Source organism: Erythrolamprus reginae, chromosome 2 (genome assembly GCF_031021105.1).
Source record: "Erythrolamprus reginae isolate rEryReg1 chromosome 2, rEryReg1.hap1, whole genome shotgun sequence".
NCBI lineage: Eukaryota > Metazoa > Chordata > Lepidosauria > Squamata > Dipsadidae > Erythrolamprus > Erythrolamprus reginae.
In genome coordinates this window covers 138,701,290-138,727,087 of record NC_091951.1, presented here as the reverse complement: position 1 = coordinate 138,727,087, position 25,798 = coordinate 138,701,290, and the positions used below count along the sequence as shown (strand labels likewise).

General features: G+C 44.4%; 2 protein-coding genes across 2 annotated transcripts in view; one reads left to right on the top strand and one right to left on the bottom strand.

The window, feature by feature from the left end:
• The window catches only part of STXBP2 (syntaxin binding protein 2), a 209,452-nt gene that overhangs the window by 132,816 nt on the left and 50,838 nt on the right, over positions 1–25,798 (bottom strand). The window lies entirely within an intron of this gene.
• Positions 1,038–15,588, top strand: LOC139158590 (G-protein coupled receptor 54-like). The gene is made up of 5 exons (XM_070735912.1): positions 1,038–1,798; positions 6,875–6,999; positions 8,112–8,247; positions 12,134–12,372; positions 14,866–15,588. Exons 1-5 carry the CDS (start codon positions 1,501–1,503, stop codon positions 15,223–15,225), a joined length of 1,158 nt encoding a protein of 385 aa, XP_070592013.1. The 5' UTR covers positions 1,038–1,500; the 3' UTR covers positions 15,226–15,588.

Here is a 25,798-nt window from a genome sequence, read left to right as displayed (position 1 = left end):
GATAGGCCAGGGTCTCCTCATGGAACAAGGGGTTCTATCTATCTATCTATCTATCTATCTATCTATCTATCTATCTATCTCCATCCATCCATCCATCCATCCATCTATTTGAGTGGAAAGGGACCGTGCAGGTCATCAAGTCCAACCCCCTGCTCAAGCAGGAAACCCTATACTTCTCCAGCCAGATGGCAGTCCAATCTCCTCTTGAATATGTTGAGAGTTGAGTCGTTCACAACCTCTGCTGACAGGTCGTTCCACTGGTTGATCGCTCTGACAGTCAGGAAGTTCTTCCTTATTTCCAGGTTGAATCTTTCCTTGGTCAACTTCCATCCATTGTTCCTTGTCTGGCCCACTGGTGCCCTGGAAAATAGTGTGACTCCCTCCGCTCTGTGGCAACCCCTTAAGTACCTGTAGACTGCTATCATATCTCCCCTGGCCCTTCTTTTCACTAGACTATCCATGCCAAGTTCCTGCAAACCTCTCTTAGTATGTCTTGGTTTCTAGTCCCCTTATCATTTTGGCTGCTCTTTTCTGTACCTTTTCCAGAGTTTCTATATCTCTTTTGAAGTGTGATTACCAGAACTGAATGTAATACTCCAGGTGAGGTCTGACTAGGGCATTCTAGAGTGGTATTAATACCTCCCTAGTTTTGGAGTGTATCCTGCTGTTGATGCAGCTTAAGATTGTGTTGGCTTTTTTAGCGGCTGCTGCCACATTGCCACATTGGGTTGGACTAGATGACCTACGAGGTCCTTTCCAACTCTAATAAATAAATAACCTAAGTAAGCAGGACCCTGGCCCACTGAGGCAAGGCACTCCCAAGCCTTAGGTCCTCCCGCTCTCCTCTAAGAACTCCAAGAACACCCCCCCCCCCCAAAAAAAAAAAACCCCGGGGAAACTCGCAGAGGGCCAGGTTCTTTCTCTTGCTCACTCGGCTTTCCGTCGAGCCTGAATTCTTCTTCGGGGCTATCGCCGGGCAGATGGTCTTGAGCGAGGACCGCCGCTTGCGGCAGCGTCCCCAGGAGCCAATCAAAGCCGCCCTCAGCGCGGGCTGCCGCTTAAGTTCAGCCGCCGGAGCCTCTTTCGGAAAGTCCGGGATGCCGCGCTGGAGCCGACTATGGCAAGAGCGCCGCGGAGTCCGGCAGGTTCGGCGCGGAGAGCGTCGGCGGTCGTGGAAGGGGCGCTTCTCCTCGCCTTGCGCTCGCCAGCCTTCTAACTCCTCTGGCGGCTTGCAACAGTGAGCAGGGAGGCAGGAACTTGTTGCAAGGGGAATGGCAGACTGCCCGTCTCTACTTTGGGCAGCCAGCTGGCCTTAGCGGTGGGACTACTAAACGCATCTTCAGCTAAGAGGAAATTGAGACTCCTGGTTGTCGAAGGAGGAAGGGGCTGCGTGCCTCGTACCCCACCCGGCCGGTCCTGCTCCGATTTTGCAGGAATTGAGGCTCTTGCAACCACGCGTTGGTGCTCCACTGTGGAGCTAGCCCTCTGCTGTCCCTCCGTATGGCTGCGGAGCCCTCCTGGGGCAACTGGACGGGGGAGCCCACCGTAGCCTGGCAGGGTGACCCCATCAGCGCCGAGCCCAAGAAAGCAGCCGGCGCCTTCCCTCTCGGGACGCAGTTCTGGATCTTTAACCGCAGCGGGGAGGAAGAGGAGACCTCGCCCCCGTTTCTGACCGACGCTTGGCTGGTGCCGCTCTTTTACGCCCTCATCATGTTGCTGGGCCTGGTGGGGAACGGCCTGGTCATCTATGTTATCAGCAAGCACCGCCAGATGCGCACCGCCACAAACTTCTACATTGGTGAGTGAGTCCCGTGAGTCACACACACACACCCTACTCAGTAGTAGTAGCAGTAAAACTCACTTGGAACCCAGCTGGTTGCAAGGGGGCAGAGACAGCTAACATGTTTTCTTCTGGTATATTGTCAAATGAGGGACAAAAAAAGGTTCTTGTAGCACTTCTGTGGGATGTGTGTAAATTGGTTGCTGGACATGCGTAAGTGCACCAGCGTGCCTACCGTCCCCTGTCCTAATGTTTCTCTCTTGCTAGTATCATATATATAAGCATTGTTATATCTTTGTATACTACCAATTCGTACTTGACAAGATAAATAAATAAAAATAGATGTTCCGCCTTAGCTGGAATCTAGAACCTGACAGGGTTTTACATTTAGATTCTCACTCCATCCAGTCAACTTCCATCAATGCTATTTAAAGGAACATTGGAAGTCATGCAAGTTCCCACTGGTGATAACACCAGTTGCTTGTAACAGTTGCAATCAATTGTGCAGGATGAAGTTGGCATTTCTAAGGCATTAAATTTGCTTGTAATATTTGAAATGGGGTTTATATTACTCGCCACTTGCTCTCAGCTGTAAATAAAAATGATTTTAAGCGTTACCTTTGATTTCACAGACAAATGGTTGAAATTTTTTTAAAAGCACCACTCGCTAATCCTTACTGCATTTCCAGATTACACTGATGTATTGTTCTTTGGCAGTTGTCATGTAAAAATCCAGTGTGTTGTAACTTTAAGGAATAATATTCATTCTCTCTCTCTCTCTCTCTCTCTCTCTCTCTCTCTCTCTCTCTCTCTCTCTCTCTCTCTCTCTCTCTCTCTCTCTCATATATCTAATATCTAGATCTACCGATTTATCTATATCTACATCTATATATCTATGTCTCTCTCTCTCTCTCTCTGTGTATGTGTGTGTGTATACCTACACACCCACATTAATGTATTTAATGTAATTAATGTAAACCAGTACATTCCTTAATGCATTTTTCAAGGGTTTTCAAGTTGCGGGTGCTACAACACTGGAGGTTTTAAAGAAGAGATTGGACAGCCTTTTATCCAGAACGGTATACAGTGTTCCCTCGATTTTTGCGGCTTCGAACTTCGCAGAAAGTCTATACCACTGTTTTTCAAAAATATTAATTAAAAAATACTTTGCGGGTTTTTTCCCTATACAGTACCACGGTTTTTCCCACCCGATGCCATCATATGTCATCGCCAAACTTTCGTCTGCCTTTAATAAATATTTTTTAAAATAAACTTTAATAAATAAACATGGTGAGTAATAATCTGAATGGTTGCTAAGGGAATGGAAAATTGCAATTTAGGGGTTTAAAGTGTTAAGGGAAGGCTTGTGATACTGTTCATAGCCAAAAATAGTGTATTTACTTCCGCATCACTACATCACGGAAATTCGACTTTCACGGGCGGTCTCGGAACGCATCCCCGGCGAAAAACGAGGGAACACTGTAGGTCTCCTGCTTGAGTAGGGGATTGGACTAGATGACCTCCAAGTTCCTGTCTAACTGTTATTAAGATGGTGACTATTCCAAAGTTATTTACAATATGTTCAGAGAAGCTAGGTTAAAAAATTATTATTCCCAAACTCTGGCACATTTTCGTATGAGAGTCCTAACTCATAAGATATTGGGAAGCGTGTGGCCTTCCATGGTTATGCTACAACTCCCAGCTTTCATCATTATTTAGCCACAGTAACTGGAGCTGAAGGGAATAAAATTCAACATTTCACAAAGAGCCATAAGTTCCTCACCCTTCGTTTAAAGTATCATAGCTTACAAAGCTTTGTATACTTAGTTGATCTGGCATTATTATGCATGCCATTCTATGTAAATAATTTCACATGATTAAAAAGCTATGTACATTTAGTCTAGACAAAAGCTGTATGCTTCCTGTTTCAGAGTTAATCTCAGTCCGCTTTCCATCGCTATTAGAACCTTGGTATAATTTTGTGTAATCATTCTCTAAAATTAGGACTTTGACTCCGCTGATTTTCATCAAAAATTCTCTGTTTTTCTAACCTATGTCAACATTGCATTAAATACGATGACACTTGTAAGGAATTGGTAATACAATACCACCATATCGTATTTGGGTTCCTCATCCACAGCTCACTTGAAGTATAACCCATTAGTCCTTCGCTGGTAAAAAAAAATTACGATTACAAATTTTGCTACCCTATTGCTGTTCACTCTTGGAAGTTGCTAAGTGTTTTATTTCACAGTTTCATTTACTGTGAAAGGGGAAACTTAAAGAACAGGATTGACTGAATCACCACAATTTTGCTTCTTCCACTCTGAATAAATATTTCAACCAGTGGGAAAGCTAAACCAGTCATTCTGGGCTGAGGGCTGAATCGGGGAATCAGGTGAGCTTTCAGAGGTTTAGTTGTCCATCAAAGGTCACTACAGATTTTGACTGAACTGTGGAGGCCAATTGTAAGATGAGAAGAAATAGCTGATTACCATTCTTCTCCCACCATTTGTTCCAGTTTGGGGATTAGGTGATTCTTAACCTACCAGGTTTCTAGCTCCAGAGATCAGCTTTGTGAGATAAGTGATCTGGCAGGTCAAGAGCCATTTCCACCTTCTCCTCCTCCCATCCTCTCGGAGTGGGTAATCCATACTCCAAAGCAGCCTGAGAGCAGGTGACTGGATAAGGAGGCATATGCCATGAAGCAGCAGAAAAGGAGCCCTCTTTCTATTCTCTTTCTCCTTCCAATCCCTTGGGCACAAGCTGATGCAAATGGGGCTTTGCCTGGAAAGTTTTGAACTTTCTGATCGTTCAAAGCTGAAGGGCCCTGGAGGACTATACCAATTGACTGGAGGGGATGGAATGGTATTTCCAATATCAACTGGTAATCTATAGCAGTGTTTCCCAACCTTGTCAACTTGAAGATATCTGGACTTCAACTCCCAGAATTCCCCAGCCAGCGAATGCTGGTCTATAGTACAGTGCTGATCCCACCCACTTGGATCATACCATCAACCAAATGGTTAGCAAAGCACACCGCGTCTCCCTCTGAGGAAAAACTGCCATGACTTGCTATGTACTTAAAGGGAAAAAGCAACTATCTTAACCCCAGAATTTCTAAAAGGACTTTAAACCACCTTAGGTATGCGTTGAGAAAGAGATAAAAATAAAATGCAAGAAAGGGACAAAGATAAGTGTTAAAAGCAAACTTTCTAGGTTGGATATTCAGCAAGAATGCTTTAATGAGATGTACAGTGATACCTCGTCTTACAAACCCCTCGTCATACAAACTTTTCGAGATACAAACCCGGGGTTTAAGAAGATTTTTTTTTGCCTCTTCTTCCAAACTATTTTCACCTTACAAACCCAAGCTGCCGCCACTGGGATGCCCTGCCTCAAGACTTCTGTTGCCAGTGAATAATAATAATAATAATAATAATAATAATAATAATAATAATAATAATAATAATTATTATTATTATTATTATTATTATTATTATTATTTATTGGATTTGTATGCCGCCCGCAGACTCGGGGCGGCTAACAACAATAATAACACAACATTTACAATCCAATAATAAAAACAACTAAAAACCCCTATTATAAAACCAAACATACACACAATCATACCATGCAAACTTGTAATAGCCTAGGGGGAAGAGCTATCCCAACTCCCCCATGCCTGGTGGTATAAATGAGTCCTAAGTAGTTTACGAAAGACAGGGAGGGTGGGGGCAGTTCTAATCTCCGGGGGGAGTTGGTTCCAGAGGGCCGGGGCCGCCACAGAGAAGGCTCTTCCCCTGGGGCCCGCCAAACGACATTGTTTAGTCGACGGGACCCGGAGAAGGCCAACTCTGTGGGACCTTATTGGTCGCTGGGATTTGTGCGGTAGCAGGCGGTTCCGGAGGTAATCTGGTCCAATGCCATGTAGGGCTTTAAAGGTCATGATCAACACTTTGAATTGTGACCGGAAACTGATCGGCAGCTAATGCAAGCCACGGAGTGTTGAAGAAACGTGGGCGAATCTTGGAAGCCCCACGATGGCTTTCGCAGCTGCGTTCTGCACGATCTGAAGTTTCCGAACACTTTTCAAAGGTAGCCCCATGTAGAGAGCGTTGCAGTAATCGAACCTCGAGGTGATGAGGGCATGAGCAACTGTGAGCAGTGACTCCCTGTCCAAATAGGGCCGCAACTGGTGCACCAGGCGAACCTGGGCAAACGCCCTCCTCACCACAGCCGAAAGATGATGTTCCAATGTCAGCTGTGGATCAAGGAGGACGCCCAAGTTGCGAACCCTCTCTGAGGGGGTCAGTGGTTCCCCCCCACCAGGGTAATGAACGGACAGATGGAATTGTCCTTGGGAGGCAAGACCCACAGCCACTCCGTCTTGTCTGGGTTGAGTTTGAGTTTGTTGACACCCATCCAGGCCCCAACAGCCTCCAGGCACCGGCACATCACTTCCACTGGGGAATCCCAGCAGTGCAAAAACGGGCGCTTCGGCTGGCAAAAGGGGTAGTTTTGGGCTTGCACGCATTAATCGTTTTTCCATTGATTCCTATGGGAATCATTGTTTCGTCTTACAAACTATTCACCTTACAAACCTCGTTCCGGAACCAATTAAGTTCGTAAGACGAGGTATCAATGTACTTTTTTTCTGGAATATTAATGTGCTAGTGGCACCAAAATGTGGGCTGAAGTGCTGCATTTCAAAATTGGTCAAAGAACATGAAACAGCAGTGATAGAAATTAGGAAGAGGGACACATGGGGGCAGATCTCTACAGCACTTCTTCTCGAGTCCCAGACAAAGAGGAATCCTTTATGTTAGACTACTGGGGGCAATTGGAACCTTGTTTAAACCAAGTTAATGGCCTTTTAGCCTTTCTCTACACGAATAGGAGTTCACTTTTTGAATAGTAACTCACGGGGTGGGGGGGGCATCAGGATTTTAGAGATGCTTAGCTGGGGCAAAAGAAGGTTGGGAACCAGTGTTTTACACAGAACTTTAAGACTTGAATCAGGAAAGGAAGTAGACATTACTTGTCTCAGCTAACCTTATACCAAAGCTGATCTCAACTTTGTGTCTTTCACAGCAAATTTGGCTACCACTGACATCATATTCTTAGTGTGCTGTGTTCCCTTCACTGCCACTCTCTATCCCTTACCCAGCTGGGTATTTGGTGACTTCATGTGCAAATTTGTCAACTATTTACAGCAGGTGAGATGGAATTACCTATATTATAATTTTATTATTGACTGTATCCATAATTTTATTTTAATCCCCACATGTACAACTGATGATATGAAGTGGATAAATTTTAATGCCTGTATTTGCTGCCAAGGACCTAGCTGTGTGCTAGGACAGGCAACCCACATTTTCTCGACATCCTTCCTAAGCTACTATAGATATGAAGGGACTATAAGCGATTCACACTGAATGCAAATAGTGCTGTTCTCGTTTTAAAAAGAGGAAGGACTTGAACATTGGGTGTTATCAAACAAAATGAAATTCAAAGTAGTAAGGTTCTACATTTAGGGCAGAAAAACAAAATGCACAGGTACAGTATATGTGGTACTTTGCTCAACAGTAGTAACAGTGAGAAGGATCTTGGAGTCCTAGTGGACAACCATTTAAATATGAGCCAGCAGTGTGCAGCAGCTGCCAAAAAAGCCAACCCAGTTCTAGGCTGCATTAACAGAGGGACAGAACCAAGATCACATGAAGTGTCAATAGCACTTTATAAGGCCTTGGTAAGGCCACTCTTGGAATACTGCATTCAGTTTTGGTTGCCACAATGTAAAAAAGATGTTGTGACTCTAGAAAGAGTGCAGAGAAGAGCAAAAAAGATGATCAAGGGACTGGAAGCTAAAACATATGAAGAACGGCTGCAAGAACTGGGTATGTCTAGTTTAAATGAAAGAAGGATTAGGGGAGACCTGATAGCAATGTTCCAACATCTCCGGGGTTGCCACAAAGAAGAGGGAGTCAACTTATTCTCCAAAGCACCTGAGGGTAGAACAAGAAGCAATGGGTGGAAACTAAATAAGGAGAGAAGTAACTTAGAACTAAGGAAAAATTTCCTGATAGAACAATTAACCAGTGGAACAGCTTGCCTCCAGAAGTTGTGAATACTCCAACACTGATAGGTTTTTAAGAAGATATTGGTTAACCATCTGTCTGAAGTGGTGTAGGGTTTCCTGCCTAAGCAGGGGGTTGGACAAGAAGACCTCCAAGGTCCCTTCCAACTCTGTTATTATTATATTATATTATATTAAGGAGGTGCACAAGTAGCTGAAGGGTCTTCACCACATGCTTTGTCTTCCCACCAGGTGACTGTCCAGGCTACCTGCATAACTCTGATGGCTATGAGTGTGGACCGCTGCTATGCTACATTGTACCCACTGCAGTCACTGCGTTATCGAACCCCCCAGGTAGCCATGTCTATCAGCTTTGCTATTTGGATTGGTAAGTGGGGGGGGGGAAGATGTCTGCAAAATGTGTGAGCACTTACACCTCTGGAAAAAGAGGAAGCTATGTAACTTTTGAAGCCATTATTTCACTTCAAACCACTAATCTTCCCGTCTCATTACAAATCGGATCACGTATGAGTTTAATAAATTGTTGTCATTGACATTAGAATCTAGGACTTACAGGGGGTGGACACAAAAATGGAAACACTTGATTTTTTGGCATCATAATGTTTGAACATGTTCAAATCAATCAAAACTTGATGTATTTTAATGTTTTTTTTAAAATTCTGTTATTTGATATGTTTTTTAAAACTTTTTTAAACAGAAATTTAAGGAAATTGGTTATAACCTTCTAGAAATGGCAGACCTCTCAGACTTTCAAAGAGGCCAAATTGTTGGTGCTCGAATGGCAGGCGCTAGTGTAATAGAAAGTGCCCGAATGTTTGGTGTTTCAAGAGGTAATGTCTCAAAAGTAATGACTGCTTTTAAAAGAGAACGGAAATGTCCTCAGCCAAGCACAGGTCTGGTCGAAAGTCGAAGTTGTCTGAGAGAAAACATCGGACTCTAAAGCGAATTGACCACAGCTCCTAAAATCACTGCAGAGCTCAATAGACACATACAGATCACAGTTTACACAAAAACTGTTCAAAGGGAGCTTCACAAATCTGGATTCAACAGAAGAGTTGCAATTAGAAAACCTCTGCTCTCAAAGACAAATGTTTCAAAGCATTTAGAGTGGTGTAGAAACCACCAGAAATGGTCCCTCGAGCAGTGGCAAAATGTGATTTTCTCTGACGAATCATCGTTTACCATTTTTCCGACCTATGGCCATATTTACGTTTGGAGACAGCCAAAAGAATCATTTCATCCAGACTGTCTTCTCCCAACTGTCAAACATGGTGAGGGTTCAGTGATGATCTGGGGTGCTATTTCTTGGAAATCCACCGGGCCAATGATTTCCCTTCATGGAAGAATTAACAGCCATCACTATTTAGGACTTTTGGCCGACCAAATTCATCCTATGGTTCAAGAACTGTTCCCAGAGGGGAATGCCATCCTTCAAGATGATAATGCACCAATCCATAGAGCAAGAATTGTTAAAGAATGGCACGAGGAACATTCTAATGAAGTTCAGCATTTCATCTGGCCACCACCATCACCAGACCTCAACATTATTGAGCATTTATGGTCGATTTTAGAGATTCAAGTAAGAAGTCAATTTCCACCACCATCATCTCTAAAAGAACTGGAGGGTGCTTTAACTCAGAGGTCCCCAACCTTTTTTGCACCAGGGACCGGCTTTAAGCTAGACCAGTTTTCCACGGCCCGGTGGGGGGGGGGCTTTGGTCAAATGGGGGTGGGGTTATGGAGGGGTGGAGCTTAGTGACGCAGCCCTCCACACTTCTCCACAGGGCGGGGAGAATCAGGAGGCTCCTTTGGCGGCTGGGGGCTGCCTGGCTTTGTGATTTTGGCTGGGGGGGGAGTTAGGAAGGTCCTAATTCTCCCCCCCCAGCCAAAAACTCAAAGCCTATCTGCTGGATACGGGCGATGAGTGGAACAGAGCGGCGCGGAAGCCTCTTGCAGCAGCTGCCACAGCCACCGGCTTCGGCGCCGCTCGTCCCGCTCATCGCCCGTATCCAGCAGATAGGCTTTGAGTTTTTGGCTGGGGGGGGGAGAAGTAGGACCTTCCTAAGTCCCCCCCCAGCCAAAATCACAAAGCCAGGCAGCCCCCAGCCGCCAAAGGAGCCTCCTGATTCTCCCCTTTGAATCCCGCCGGCCAAGAGCACTCGGGCAGCAGCTTCTGCCAGACACGGGGAATGAGCGGGACGAGCGGCGCCGAAGCCGGTGGCTGTGGCAGCTGCTGCAAGAGGCTTCCGCGCCGCTCTGTCCCACTCATCGCCCGTATCCAGCAGATAGGCTTTGAGTTTTTGGCTGGGGGGGGGAGAAGTAGGACCTTCCTAAGTCCCCCCCCCCAGCCAAAAACTCAAAGCCTATCTGCTGGATACGGGCGATTAGTGGGACAGAGCGGCGCGGAAGCCTCTTGCAGCAGCTGCCACAGCCACCGGCTTCGGCGCCGCTCGTCCCGCTCGTCGCCCGTATCCAGCAGATAGGCTTTGAGTTTTTAGCTGGGGGGGGGAGAAGTAGGACCTTCCTAACTCCCCCCCAGCCAAAATCACAAAGCCAGGCAACCCCCAGCCGCCAAAGGAGCCTCCTGATTCTCCCCGCCCTGCCCGACGCCCCACCCTGTCCTGCATAATGTCCTCTGCCGGGAGGGCAGCGGCGGCGCGGACCGGCTGGAAAACCCCAACGGCCCGGTCCCGGTCCGCGGACCGGCGGTTGGGGACCTCTGCTTTAACTGAAGAATGGGCAAAAATTCCTTTGGAAATAATTCACCATATGCATGAATCAATATCTCAGAGAACTGAGGCTGTATTTGCCGCAAAAGTTGGACCAACACCATATTAAAAGATATTTTGATGATATTTCAAGGTGTTTCCATTTTTTTATCCACCCCCTAACCTTTCCCTGATCTATCCATTCAATTTCCTGTAAGTCATTTTTCTCCAAGTGTTAATTTGGGTGAGTGTCCAGCAGATAGGCTTTGAGTTTTTAGCTGGGGGGGGAGAAGTAGGACCTTCCTAACTCCCCCCCAGCCAAAATCACAAAGCCAGGCAGCCCCCAGCCGCCAAAGGAGCCTCCTGATTCTCCCCGCCCTGCCCGACGCCCCACCCTGTCCTGCATAATGTCCTCTGCCGGGAGGGCAGCGGCGCCGCGGACCGGCTGGAAAACCCCAACGGCCCGGTCCTGGTCCGCGGACCGGCGGTTGGGGACCTCTGCTAACTGAAGAATGGGCAAAAATTCCTTTGGAAATAATTCACCATATGCATGAATCAACATCTCAGAGAACTGAGGCTGTATTTGCCGCAAAAGTTGGACCAACACCATATTAAAAGATATTTTGATGATATTTCAAGGTGTTTCCATTTTTTTATCCACCCCCTAACCTTTCCCTGATCTATCCATTCAATTTCCTGTAAGTCATTTTTCTCCAAGTGTTAATTTGGGTGAGTGTGAAGAGACTGGAAACAGGCTTCATGCCACAGCTCTTTATCCCAACTATATAGAGAGCCAGCAGAGAGCCAGTTGGACAGCTTGCCCTTATATAGGGAGCTGCCAGATGGCTCAGCCAGGAGCTGGTATTTTCCCATACCTTGTTGTAAACAAGAACTCTTGATATATAACACCAAGCATTCCAGTTCATCAACCCCTTCATGAAATTTAAGATATTTTTTATCAATCCACAAACTTTTACTATAGGAAAATAATTTAATATATACTGTACTATGTATAAGCTTAAAATAATCTTTGATAACCATTATCTTTAGATTGTTTAAACTCCAAGTCATTGAATGTCATGGCAAAGCTAAATATTCTAAATGATGGATTTTAGAATGTGGTCATATTTTAGTTTCATTTCTTCTGTCTCTGGACTAGGTTTATAAATACTTTGAACATTGCTTTCAAAAAGATTATCCCTTACCTCTATTATATATTATATGAGAGCCAGAATAGTGTAGTGGTTAAGGCACCAGGCTAAGAACCAGGTCTACTGAGTGACCACCAGCCAGTTACTTTCTCTCAACACTAGGAAGAATCCAATGATAAACCATTTTTTAAATCTTGCCAAGGAAACTTCATGGACTAATTTTTATCTCTATTAGCAAATCAGCAACCAGACTCATCCACATATCCATGCATCCATCCACTGTTCTCCTTTCCAAGAGATAGGATCATTCTCCTGGTTTCCCTCAAGTCTCTGTAGAGCTTGTTTTCTTAAATGCTCACCCAAGGATTGTGAGTTCTGTGTCTATGACTTCCAGGTTCCTTCATTCTCTCCTTGCCCATGGCTATGTATCATCGTACGGAAAATGGCTACTGGTATGGTTTACGTACCTACTGCATTGAAGCTTTCACAAGCAAAAGCCAGGAGCGCAGCTTTATCCTCTACACTTTCTTGGGTGTTTATCTATTGCCTCTTCTCACTATTTGCGTCTGCTACACAGTCATGCTCAAGCGCATTGGACGCCCTGTGGTTGAACCAGTAGACCATGATTACCAGGTAAGATAGTAGAAAGAAACTGTACTTCTGTTGTTAGATATTTTTTTTAATAGTTCCGCCAGTCTCACATACGTGCAAAAACAAAATCCCAGTTCAGGTAATTTAAACAAATGTTAAAAAGAAAAAATCCTGGAAAAAAAAGTTGGCACCCATGCATTGCTTGAGGTGCCACCAGAATAAATGTCATGCCGTTACAAATATGTGTAATAAGTTTTGGTGAGAATTGAAATCATTTTCTTCACTCGTGCAGCATATTTTACCAATTAAGCTACTTCGCACATAATTAAACTTCAGGTCAACTAGGAGCCTGAGGAATCATAAGCAGCTTTGTTGTGACTCATAAACGCCTAATAAATCATGCCTTCATTTATAATAACAAACATATTAATTTTAATTAAGAATTAAAAAAAATAATCAAATATAATCACATTGGTTAAAAAACTTTGACTGGTGTCGTCTAGCAAGAGAATTTTCCTTGCTGTTGTCTCCACGCTATGGAACCATTTGCCCTGGTAGCTGGTTCCTACTCTCCTGGCCTTCTAGAGCAGTGTTTCCCAACCTTGGCAACTCGAAGATATCTGGACTTCAACTCACAGAATTCCCCAGCCAGCATTTGCTGGCTGGGGAATTCTGGGAGTGGAAGTCCAAATACAGTGGTACCTCGACATACGAGTTTAATTCGTTCCAGACCTGAGCTTGTAAGTCGATCAACTCGTATCTCGAACGAATGCCTTTAGACTTTGCTTTTCTCACCGAGATAACTGGAAGCAAGGAGATTCTTGCGCTAACTAGTGGAAGCTTGGCTCATATCCCGAATTTGAGCTCGGGTGTCGAACAGAAATTTCGCTCATGTCGTGGCTCGTAACTTGGAATACTCGCATGTGGAGCAGCTCGTATCTAGAGGTACCACTGTATCTTCAAGTTGCCAAGGTTGGGAAACACTGTTCCAGAGGAGCATTCAAACCTGGCTCTACCAACTGGCCAGGGGATCTAAGAGTGTCATGCAACTTTGGGGGTGGTTGGTGGGTTGAAGGTGCTCCCTCTGCCTTTTAACTCTGCAGTTGTTGTTTTTTAAAATCTTTGGTTTAATATGGTTTTTAATTATGTTTTTAACTATGGATTTTATATGATTTTACTGTTTTGTTTGTAAATACCCAGAGTCATGCAAGTATGATGGACAGGATAGAAATGTGATAAACATTTTTTTCTTATTTTATTTCATCATCTATTTAAAATACCTTGGCAAAATAGACATATTTTGTATGCTCCTATATTGCTGAAATCGTAATTGAAAACGTATAAGGTTCTCTTTGGACTTGGCATATAATATTTGGGTTCATCCATTCTCATTTTGTCTTCTTCAACTGTTTATATAATGTCTTTCACCAAGAGATTGAATTCCTATGTGTTCTGAATTTTCAAATTTTCTATCAGCTATGGAGCAGAAAAGGTTAAGATATGCTTAGTTTGTTTTATTCCCAATCATTTTCCCCCAAGAAGAGTATAAATAAAATAAAATAAAATAAATAAAATAAAATAATTCATTTGATCTCCCCTCCCCAAAGGTTTCTACACTTGTGGGATAATCCAGGAAGAAAATACATTTGTAATGAGTTGGAAAATGGAAGAAAAGGTGAACATAAGATGATAAGCCGCCCCGAGTCTGCGGAGAGGGGCGGCATACAAATCTAAATAATAAATAAAATAATAAATAAATAAATAAAGTAGAGAGGCTGTCAATGTAAAGATAGGCAAATAACACCTCCTGCCAAAAAACCTTGATAGCCAGATTGGTGTACTGATTAAAAGTGCTGGATTATAAACCAGATGACTCTGAATTCAAGTCCTGCTCTAGAATCGTTAAATCCAGGTGGGTGGGTCCAGAGCTGCCCTAGCAAAAGATATTGGCAAGTCATTTCTTAAAACTTTGTAAATTGCCAGAAATCTGAACCAAGTGCAGAATATCCAGCATGTGCAGAGTATCAAAATAGCTCTGAAAGACCTGCTGAGGCCATTCGCTTTCTTGGGAAAATACCTCTCCAAAGGTATTTGAGATATTTTATATTATGTATTTATTCAATTTATATGCCACCTGTCCAGTGAAGGACTACTAAAATTTTTACTACCACACTGTGGGCATGGCTTATGCAGGACGCCCTGCATTTTCTTTCAACATCTTTTAGTGCAAATTGGCTGCTCTGGGGTGGAGCTCCATTTTCGCTACCCCACTGTGTCCGTCCCCCCCCCCAGTCAAGGCAACAGCCCACCACTGCACCCATCTCACTCTGCAAAGTTACTCTGGGCAGCTTACAATTGAAATAATAAATATTAAAATATTAAAATGACCGTCTAAAATTGCAGTTGTCTTCCTCCTGAATCTGAAACCAGTAGGTCTTTTGGTCTTTTTCCTGCTAAACCAGGCAATTGGCCTGGCTGCTCAACTAGCACACTGTCTATAAAAACTGTTCATATGTGTTTTCTGTTCATTTCCAGCAAGTACAACATCTCTCTGAGCGCTCAGCTGCCATGCGAGCAAAGATTTCCAAGATGGTTGTAGTGATCGTACTTCTTTTTGCCATTTGCTGGGGTCCTATCCAGTTCTACCTGCTTTTTCAGGGCTTCTATCTCCATTTCCAGGCGAACTATGAAACCTATAAGATTAAGACGTGGGCTAATTGCATGTCATATGCTAACTCTTCCCTCAACCCTATTGTTTATGCTTTCATGGGAGACAGTTTCCGCAAATCCTTCAAGAAGGCCTTCCCCTTCCTCTTCCGCCAGCGTGTACGGGACAATGGCATGCATTCAGGCACCCATAATGCGGAGATGAAATTTGTAACGGAAGAGACCTAGCTTCTGTTGTGAGGAGAACTTGGCTGGCTTCCTTCCTGAGAAAGGATATTCCAACTGACAGGTTAAAAGTAAGATGGTTACTGACTCAACAATATATGAAAAGTAATTTCTTTTCCACTTACAAAGAGCAGAATTTTCTGCATTCTAGGCTAAATTCGACAATGATAAGAATTAGGGATTCCATATTATTCATTGTGAATTTTAATTTTAAAGGCTTCAGGAATCTGCACTGCTGTATTAGGCTTCAATTCTGGCAGAAGCTAGCCTACTGTTTTGTGTTTATGGTCATCTTTAGAATATAGGTTCTGTTGGATTTATCTGATCTCTGGATGCAAAATGTAAAAATAAAATGTTTGAAATTGATATTTTTTCCTGAGGCTTATTGAGATTTAAAGGTTTGTTTTTAAAAAAAAAAAACCCCAACAGATTAAAATAATAAAATAATAGATTAAGATCATTCAAAAGACACATCCTTGATTCGATGGCAGTTAAGATTTATTTATTTATTTATTATTTATATTTGTATGCCGCCCCTCTCCGCGAACTCGGGGCGGCTCACAACAAGGCATAAAGATGTATCCCTGTTTAACCAACTCAAACAGTATTAATATTTATTAGTGCCATAAGGTTATTATTTTCAATGTTCAACCACTAAGCCAAACTGCTAAAGCAAACTATCTGATGCAAAAAGATGATAGCCTGATTCAACCAACATGCTAACACAACATGCTAACATGCATTTGCCCACACAATAACTCACTGATATTTCCTGAAATATATGTTATATGTCCTCCTTGTAAACATGAGTCTTCTCTCTCTAAAACAGTGATCAGAGCAAATCAATAGATGCAATTTATATTGACTTCTGTAAAGCCTTCGACTCAGTTGTTCATGACAAACTACTTCTAAAACGCAAATCCTATGGCACCTTAGGATCCCTCCATAGTTGGATAACTGTGTTCCTATCAAACAGATGACAAGTTCTCAAAATAGCGAGTGCCATATCTAATCCTGTTCTGGTTAACAGCGATGCCACGTACCCCAAAGCAGCGTATTTGGACCAACACTCTTCATACCCTATATAAATGACCTTTGCAATCACATTACAAGCAACTGCATTCTCTTCGCCAACGATGTCAAACTTTTCAACACCACCAATAACACAGCTACTCTTCAAAAAGACCTTGACTCTGTGTCTGAATGGTCAAACATCTGGCAACTCCAAATGTCAACCAAAAAATGCTCTGTCGTACACATTGACAAAAAGAATCAGAACACCAAATACAAGCTGAATAAACAAGACCTTTCAGACAACCCTCACTCTGTAAAAGACCTAGGAATACTCATATCAAATGACCTAAGTACCAAAGCCCACTGCAACAACATTGCCAAAAAGGCTTCAAGAGTTGTTAACCTAATCCTACGTAGCTTCTGCACTGTTAATCTCACACTAATAACCAGAGCATACATAACTTTCACCAGAACAATGCTTGAATACAGCTAATCTGTCTGGAACCCACACCACATTTCGGACATAAACACTCTAGAAAGTGTCCAGAGATACTTTACTAGAAGAGCCCTCCACTCCTCTACTCGCAACAGAATACCCCATGCAACTAGACTTACAATCTTAGGTTTAGAAAGCTTAGAACTATGTTGCCTTAAACACGACCTTAGCATAGCCCATAAAATCATTTGCTGCAATATCCTTCCTGTCAACAACTACTTCAGCTTCAACCACAACAACACTCGAGCAGACAATAGGTACAAACTTAAAGTAAACCTGGGCTCAGGTTGCTGCTGCTCAATGCCAGGTCGGTGGTAAATAAAGCTCTCCTCATCCGGGATTTGATCCTGGATGAGGAGGTCGACCTGGCATGTATTACTGAAACCTGGCTGGGCCCGGAGGGAGGTGTTCCTCTCTCTGAAATCTGCCCAGCCGGGTTTCAGATATGGCATCAACCTCGACTCCAGGGAAGGGGGGGGGGAGTGGCTATTACAGCCAGGGAGAGCCTTTGCCTGCGTAGACTCATTGCTCCGGAAATTGCGGGTTGCGAGTCTCTCTTGATGAAGTTGGACTTAGGGGTTCAGGTGGGCTTATTTCTCACGTACCTGCCTCCCAGCTGCGTGTCAAAAGCCCTGCCTGTGCTACTCGAGGAGGTAGCCGGGTTGGCGGTGGAGTTCCCCGGACTTATTGTCCTGGGGGACTTCAACCTGCCGTCACTCGGTGAAACCTCTGGGCTGGCACAGGAGTTCATGGCCACCATGACAGCCATGGACCTGACTCAAGTAGTACAGGGTCCGACTCACGAGGGAGGGCACACACCTGACATGGTATTCCTTTCCGAGCAATTGAGTAATGGTCCGAGACTAAGGGGCTTAGAAGCATTGCCTTTGTCATGGTCAGACCATTTTCTACTACGGCTTGACTTCCTGACTCCAATCCTTCCCCGCAGGGAGGCGGAACCAATGAAGATGTTCCGCCCCAGACGCCTGATGGACCCAGAGGGCTTTCAGACGGCGCTTGGGGTTATTCCAGAGGCACTCGTCCACAGTTCGGCGGAGTCTCTTGCTGAGGCCTGGAAAAGGGCTGTGGCAGAGGCTCTTGACCGGATTGCGCCTTTGCGACCTCTCCGCGGCGCTAGACCCCGTAGAGCCCCATGGTTCAACGAGGAGCTCCGGGAGTTGAAACGCCAAAAGAGACGTCTAGAGAAGCGATGGAGGAAGAGTAGGTCTGAATCTGATCGAACACTTGTAAGAGCTTTTATTAAGACTTACAAAGTGGCGCTCAAGGCAGCAAGATGCGCGTACCATGCCGCCTTGATTGCATCAGCGGAATCCTGCCCGGCCGCTCTGTTTAGGGTGACCCGCTCCCTTCTTAACCAGGGGGGAGCTGGGGAGCCCTTGCAGAGCAGTGCCAAGGATTTTAACACATTTTTCGCTGATAAAGTCACTCAGATCCGGGCCGATCTCGACTCCAATTGTAATACAGAGACGACTGACAACGAGTCAGTCGAGGTGACTGGGGCACGTACTTGTCCACATGTCTGGAAAGAGTTTGATCTGGTGACACCTGATGAAGTGGACAAGGCCATTGGAGCTGTGAGTTCCGCCACCTGTTTGCTGGATCCGTGTCCCTCCTGGTTGGTTTCAGCCAGCAGGGAGGTGACACGGAGCTGGGCCCAGGAGATTACCAATGCTTCCTTGGGGAGGGGAGTCTTTCCAACTCTCTATAAAGAAGCGCTTGTGCGCCCCCTCCTCAAGAAGCCTTCCCTGGACCCAGCCGTACTCAATAACTATCGTTCAGTCTCCAACCTTCCCTTTATGGGGAAGGTTGTCGAGAAGGTGGTGGCACTCCAGCTCCAGCGGTCCTTGGAAGAAGCCGATTATCTAGGTCCCCAGCAGTCGGGCTTCAGGCCCGGTTACAGCACGGAAACCGCTTTGGTCGCGTTGATGGATGATCTCTGGCGGGCCCGGGACAGGGGTTTATCCTCTATCCTGGTGCTTCTTGACCTCTCAGTGACTTTCGATACCATCGACCATGGTATCCTTCTGCACCGGCTGGAGGGGTTGGGGGTGGGAGGCACTGTTCTTCAGTGGTTCTCCTCCTACCTCTCTGGCCGGTCGCAGTCGGTGTTAGTGGAGGTCAGAGGTCGGCTCCGAGGTCTCTCCCTTGTGGGGTACCTCAGGGTTCGGTCCTCTCCCCCCTGCTATTTAACATCTACATGAAACCGCTGGGTGAGATCATCCAAGGACATGGGGTGAGGTATCATCCATATGCCAATGATACCCAGCTTTACATCTCCACCCCATGCCAGTCAACGAAGCGGTGGAAGTGATGTGCCGGTGCCTGGAGGCTGTTGGGGCCTGGATGGGTGTCAACAGACTCAAGCTCAACCCGCATAAGACGGAGTGGCTGTGGGTTCTGCCTCCCAAGGACAACCCCATCTGTCCGTCCATCACCCTGGGGGGGGAATCATTGACCCCCTCAGAGAGGGTCCGCAACTTGGGCGTCCTCCTCGATCCACAGCTCACATTAGAAAACCATCTCTCAGCTGTGGCGAGGGGGGCGTTTGCCCAGGTTCGCCTGGTGCACCAGTTGCGGCCCTATCTGGACCGGGACTCATTGCTCACAGTCACTCATGCCCTCATCACCTCGAGGTTCGACTACTGTAATGCTCTCTACATGGGGCTACCTTTGAAAAGTGTTCGGAAACTTCAGATCGTGCAGAATACAGCTGCGAGAGTAGTCATGGGCTTACCTAGGTATGCCCATGTTTCACCATCACTCCGCTGTCTGCATTGGCTGCCGATCAATTTCCGGTCACAATTCAAAGTGTTGGTTATGACCTTTAAAGCCCTTCATGGCATCGGACCAGAATACCTCCGAGACCGCCTCCTGCCGCACGAATCCCAGCGACCGATTAGGTCCCACAGAGTGGGCCTTCTCCGGGTCCCGTCAACTAAACAGTGTCAGTTGGCGGGCCCCAGGGGAAGAGCTTCTCTGTGGTGGCACCGGCTCTCTGGAACCAACTCCCCCCGGAGATTAGAACAGCCCCTACTCTTACTGCCTTCCGTAAACTCCTTAAAACCCACCTTTGCCGTCAGGCATGGGGGAATTGAGTCATCTCCCCCTGGGCATGTTTAATTTGTGCATGGTATGCTTGTGTGTGTGTCTGTTAGTATATGGGGTTTTCTTTTAAATTTTAAATGTTTTAAATTTACTCGGATTATTTATGATTTGTTTTTCTCTGTTGTGAGCCGCCCCGAGTCCTCGGAGAGGGGCGGCATACAAATCTAAATAATAAATAAATAAATAAATAAATAAACCGTGCTAAATTCGACTGCAGGAAATACAACTGTAGTAACCAAGTAGTTGATGCATGGAACTCACTACCTCTAACTCCGGAGAGGGGGGGGGCATACAAATCTAATAAATCTTAATCTTACCTGTAGTATCATCACCCAACCCCCAAATTTTATCCTTAGACTATCTACTGTTGACTTCTCCCAATTCCTAAGAGGTCAGTAAGGGGCATGCATAAGTGCACCAGAGTGTCCTAATGTTTCTCTTTTACTAGTATCATGTATATAAATATTATTATATCTTTGTATTCCACAAATATGTACAACAAAAACAAATAAATAAAAAAGTTTAGATTTCTGTTTTAAAAACAGGGAGACCTTTCTTTTTTACAATGCTGTAACTTTGGGAGTTTATACATGTTCTGCCGGGCTCTCTGGTAGGAGCCTCCTGAAAATTCAAGGGTACAAATTTCAGAAACACACACGTTTGAAAATTCAAAACAATGTTCTTTATCACAAAATAAACTAAGCACTCTTTTTGTATTGCAAAGAGCACTCGTCCCAAAACAACTGGGTAGTCTGTACAATTAACCTTAAGCAGTCATTAAGTACTTAGCTAGCAGCTGTGAAGAAACTTCACACCCCTTCTTCTTCCAACAAAGTGAGACACACACACACACACACGTTGCTCTGCTTTGTTTTCAAAGGCGTGAAAAATCAACAAGCAAAGTCCAGAAACCAGCAATCCAGGATTCCTGACGAACTGCGATCAGATACTCTTCCACAACGGCCAAACCCACATGCTGCTATTTATAGCAGCAGCCCTAATTACTGGAGCCCCACCCAACCACAGGTGGCCTCATTTTCTCATGTAATAATCCTTTAGTTGTTGTCTCCTATGCATCACTCTACGCATGCGTGGATGTGTCATTAATTCTTGTTCAGAATCCAAAGATGATACAGATGATTGATCTCCTCCTGGGCTGTCTGCCAAACTCCCCTCTTCCCTGTCACTCATGCTGCCTTGGTCAGAGGAGGCTTCATCAACAGATTCCATCGGGAGCAAAACAGGCCTGCGACATGTTGATGTCTCCTCCACATCCACCTGCACATTCCTTGGGGCAGGAGCTGGGCCAGAGCTAACCACAACAATGCATATGCACTCATGAGGCTTACCTATAAGGAATAACCTTGATAGATTTTACTCTAAGACGTTTACTACTCTGGCCATATTTCACGTTTCAGGACATACCCATCTTCTTCAAATAGGTCAAACATAGGACAAGACGAGAGATGTGGACCAGGAGAGAGTTCTCCAGGTGCATCCAGATCCCTGGCAGTTGAGAACTGAGTGGGATCCAGCTTTCCTGGGATCTACTACTGAATGGAAGAGATGTTTTTTCAAGACTGCATACTGGCTTAGGTTTTCCCATCTCCTTCCTTCTCTTACTTTTAATAGAGACCTTGGGGTGGTTCACAAAGTCTCCAGATGAGAATATAGTAATTAGCAATGACTGCATTAAACCAGGCAGACCTTTCGAGTGATTCTGGCCAGCTTGTGAGTGAGCAAGGACAACTTTGCACAGTGTACACTTCCTCAAGTTGCTAAAACACATGACTTGAGCAAGTTCCTTGACAACAGTAGTTGTTGTGGGGAGGAAAGTAGTTAAATAATTTCTGATTCTCCCCACACACATCAATCCACAATGTAATCGTTTCTCCTTTCCAGTTATCCCCCCATGACTCATATTTACTGATGTCATCAGTCACCTCTTGCTAGAGATACTGTGCTTTTAAACAAACTGGTAACTAACTCATCAGGTAGTTGATTTTCTTTCCATCTCGTCTCCCCAATTTTTTAATTTATTGTGTGAGAATTCATGTTTACGTGAATGATGGTCGAACCTTTCTTGAACCATATCACTTTAGATATGTTTCAGATTCCCTTCCTTTATAAAATACAAAGATTTCAATCTGATGGGAATTGCTTGAGCAGTGAAAGGATTTAAAAAAAAAAAATACATCCCCAGTAAGAATAATCAGTGTTCCATCCATTTTGAGGGGAAAGACAGGCCGAAAGAAGCTTTGAAAATTGCCCCCCAAAACGTGCCAGAAAATAGCCCAAAAATGGGAAGTGCAGAGGCCAAATAATGGTCGGAAGGGTGGTGGTTTCAGCAATATTTAGTCTGTAAGATGGGCATATATTTTACCCCTTTTGGGAGACAAAAAAGTACACCTTATATAGCCCGAAAAATAGTAGGTATATGTCTTTTGCTGTGTGATTGCTTACAGCTGCCATAACATATATGAATTATTGTAGTTGATTATTTTAGGTAATGGCATGGGGTTTTTAATGTAAAATTTACCAGGCAGATCTGTTTACCCTCGCCCTGAAGAAATATGCAACATTAATATTTATGGGCACTATTTTTATAAAGGTTAATATCACAAAAGGGATCTCTACAGTTTCAATAATGCTCTGGACATGCCGCTGTAACACCAAAATATTCATCATCATCATCATCATCATCATCATCATCATCATCAATTTAAAAAAAACACCAAAGCATTGCATGGCCAGTTCTTGGAGAAGATTGAAGGCAAAGTGGATAAAGAAAAGACCTGGTCATGGCTTACAAGTGGAACACTAAAAAAGGAGACAGAAGGACTAATACTGGCAGCACAAGAACAGGCCATTAGAACAAATGCTGTCAAAGCCAGAATTGAAAAATCAACAGACGATCCAAAGTGCAGCCTCTGTAAAGAAACAGATGAAACAATCGATCACGTACTCAGCTGCTACAAAAAGATCGCACAGACTGACTACAAGCATAGACATGATGCTGTGGCACAGATGATCCACTGGAACTTGTGCCAGAACTACCATTTACCAGTGGCAAAGAACTGGTGGGATCATAAGCCCCAAAAAGTGGTTGAAAATGAGCAAGCAAAACTACTGTGGGACTTCCAACTTCAGACTGACCGAATTCTGAAGCATAACACACAAGACATCCTGATTGTGGAGAAGAAGAAAGTATGGATCAGCGACATCACAATCCCAGGGGACAGCAGAATTGAAGAGAAGAAGCTAGAGAAATTAGTGAAATACGAAGATCTAAAAATCGAGCTGCAACAACTCTGGCATAAGCCAGTGAAAGTGGTCCCAGTGGTACTTGGCACGCTGGGCGCAGTGCCAAAGGATCTCAGCGGACATTTGAAAACCATTGGAATTGACAAAATCTCCATCTGTCAATTGCAAAAGGCCACTTTACTGGGATCGGCAAACATAATTCGCCGCTACATCACGCAGTCCTAGGTGCTTGGGAAGCGCCCGACTGGTGATGAAATACGAAATCCAACATATAGTGATCTCGTTTGATGTGTTGTATTGACATAATAATAGTAATAATAATAATAATAATAATAATAATAATAATAATAATAATAGTAATAATAGTAATAATAATAATAACTTGGAATAATTGTTCAGGAGCACTAATCTGTGAGTTATTATAAGTGAAGAAAACCTGTCAAATATACTTAAATATACTTAACATACTTAACAATATACCAACATTTTCTTCCTTTCCTCCAGTTTCAATACTTTTAACGTGAGCCTTGCTATGAATTGTAGACCTTCTGCTGAAGCCTTTCTTCTTTCCACCTAATGAAACAGCATTCCCACTGATTTCAAAGGAGTCCGCTTTTCATTAAATTGTCCACCTCTATCATTCTATCAGTAGCAGAACACGAAACGCTTTAGCCCATATGACTGCTATATTCTACAGTTTCTAAGGCAACCAACAGGGGACAAAGACCAAGAATATGGCCTATCGCTTCAGGTTACCAGGAAACTAGGACAGGAAATCTAGTGAAGCTGAAAAGCAAAATTGACCATTACTGTACTGAAACTTACTATGAATATGCTTTTCTACAGGAAGAAGCCTCCTGATTTCACTTTATTATTTCAGAATGATCATTTTGTCAGTGTGACAACCTAACTAGTAAGTTTGGAGAACCCTGAAGACTTGTGGACTTAAACTCCCAGAATTCCTAACCAGCATCACTAGCCAGGAATTCTGGGAGTTGAAGTCCACAAGTCTTCAAGTTGCATGTGCACAGGCCTCACTGAAGCCTGGTACCTGAAAAAAAAATGCCCAAACAGGCAAAGTGGAAGTTCGGGAAAATGCACTTCCAGTTTGCTGTTGTGCTGTTTTTGGCACTCTGGAGGGTTCAGGAAAGCTGCTATAGGTCCACCATCACAGGTGTAGAGTGTTTTCTGAGCTTTTTCAATTTTATTGTATATGCATTTCTAATTTTGTTCTACCTGATATTTCAACATCAAAGAAGCTTTCACTAAGTCTTTCTTTGTCATCTGTGTCCAACCCATCCTTTCATTGTAAAGGCTAATACAGTGATACCTCATCTTATGAACTTAATTGGTTCCGGGACAAGGTTTGTAAGGTGAAAAGTTTGTAAGACGAAACAATGTTTCCCATAGGAATCAATGGAAAAGCGATTAATGCGTGCAAGCCCAAAACTCACCCCTTTTGCCAGCCGAAGTGCCCGTTTTTGCGCTGCTAGGATTTCCCTGAGGCTCCCCTCCATGGGAAACCCCACCTCCAGACTTCCGTGTTTTTGTGATGCTGCAGGAGAATCCAAGCAGGGGAATCCCAGCAGTGAAAAAACGGGTGCTTCGCTGGCAAAAGAAGTCCGGAGGTGGGGTTTCCCAGCGAGGGGAGCCTCAGCGAAATCGCAGCATCGCAAAAACACGGAAATCCTCAAAACACCACCTCTATACTTCCATGTTTTTGTGATGCTGCGATTTCGCTGAGGCTCCCCTCGCTGCGAAACTCCACCTCTGGACTTCTATTGCTGGGATTCCCCTGCAGCATCGCAGAAACACGGAAGTCTGGAGGTGGTGTTTCCCATGGAGGGAAGCCTCAGGGGAATCCCAGCAGCGCAAAAATGGGCACTTCACTGGCAATAGGAGTCTGGAGGCGGGGCATCCCAGTGGTGGCGGCTTGGGTTTGTAAGGTGAAAATAGTTTGGAAGAAGAGGCAAAAAAATCTTAAACCCCGGGTTTGTATCTCAAAAAGTTTGTATGACGAGGGGTTTGTAAGACGAGGTATCACTGTACTTCTCATTTCGTATTATTTTTACAGTCTGACCAGAATTTGAGCCATTCTCTTCGTTTGCATATCCCTTGCCAGGCAGCTCCTGCAACCCAAAATAAACAAGGATATTTTTTACAAGAGACCTTTAGGCACCAAAGAACATTTTCAGCTGCCAAGAGCAAAGGGAGAGGAACTGAAATCATATAGAACTGCTTTCAAAACATGATGCAGAGACTTCCCAAATTCAAAGGTTGAAAAATGGAAGGCAAGCAGGTCATGTGGCCAGCACGACATCATGCCACAGCATGACAATGAAACATGAAATGTTGTTACTTCCCACTGAAGTGGTACCTATTTATCTATTTCCATTTACAAGCTTTCAAACTGCTAGGTTGGCAGAGACAATGCAAGTAATGGCACGCTGTCACACAATGGTAGGGCTCAAACAGTGAAGGGCTACAAATGTTTTTACTACCACACTGTGGGTGTGGCTTATATTGTGGGTGTAGCTTGCTGGTCATGTGACCAGGTCAGAGTGGCTTGACGATCATGTGACCGGGGTTAGCTTAAAGGTCATGTGAATGGCTTAAAGGTGGCCAACTTGACGTGACTCACGTCAAAGGTTTGGGTTAGGGTGCCTGGCCTCTCCT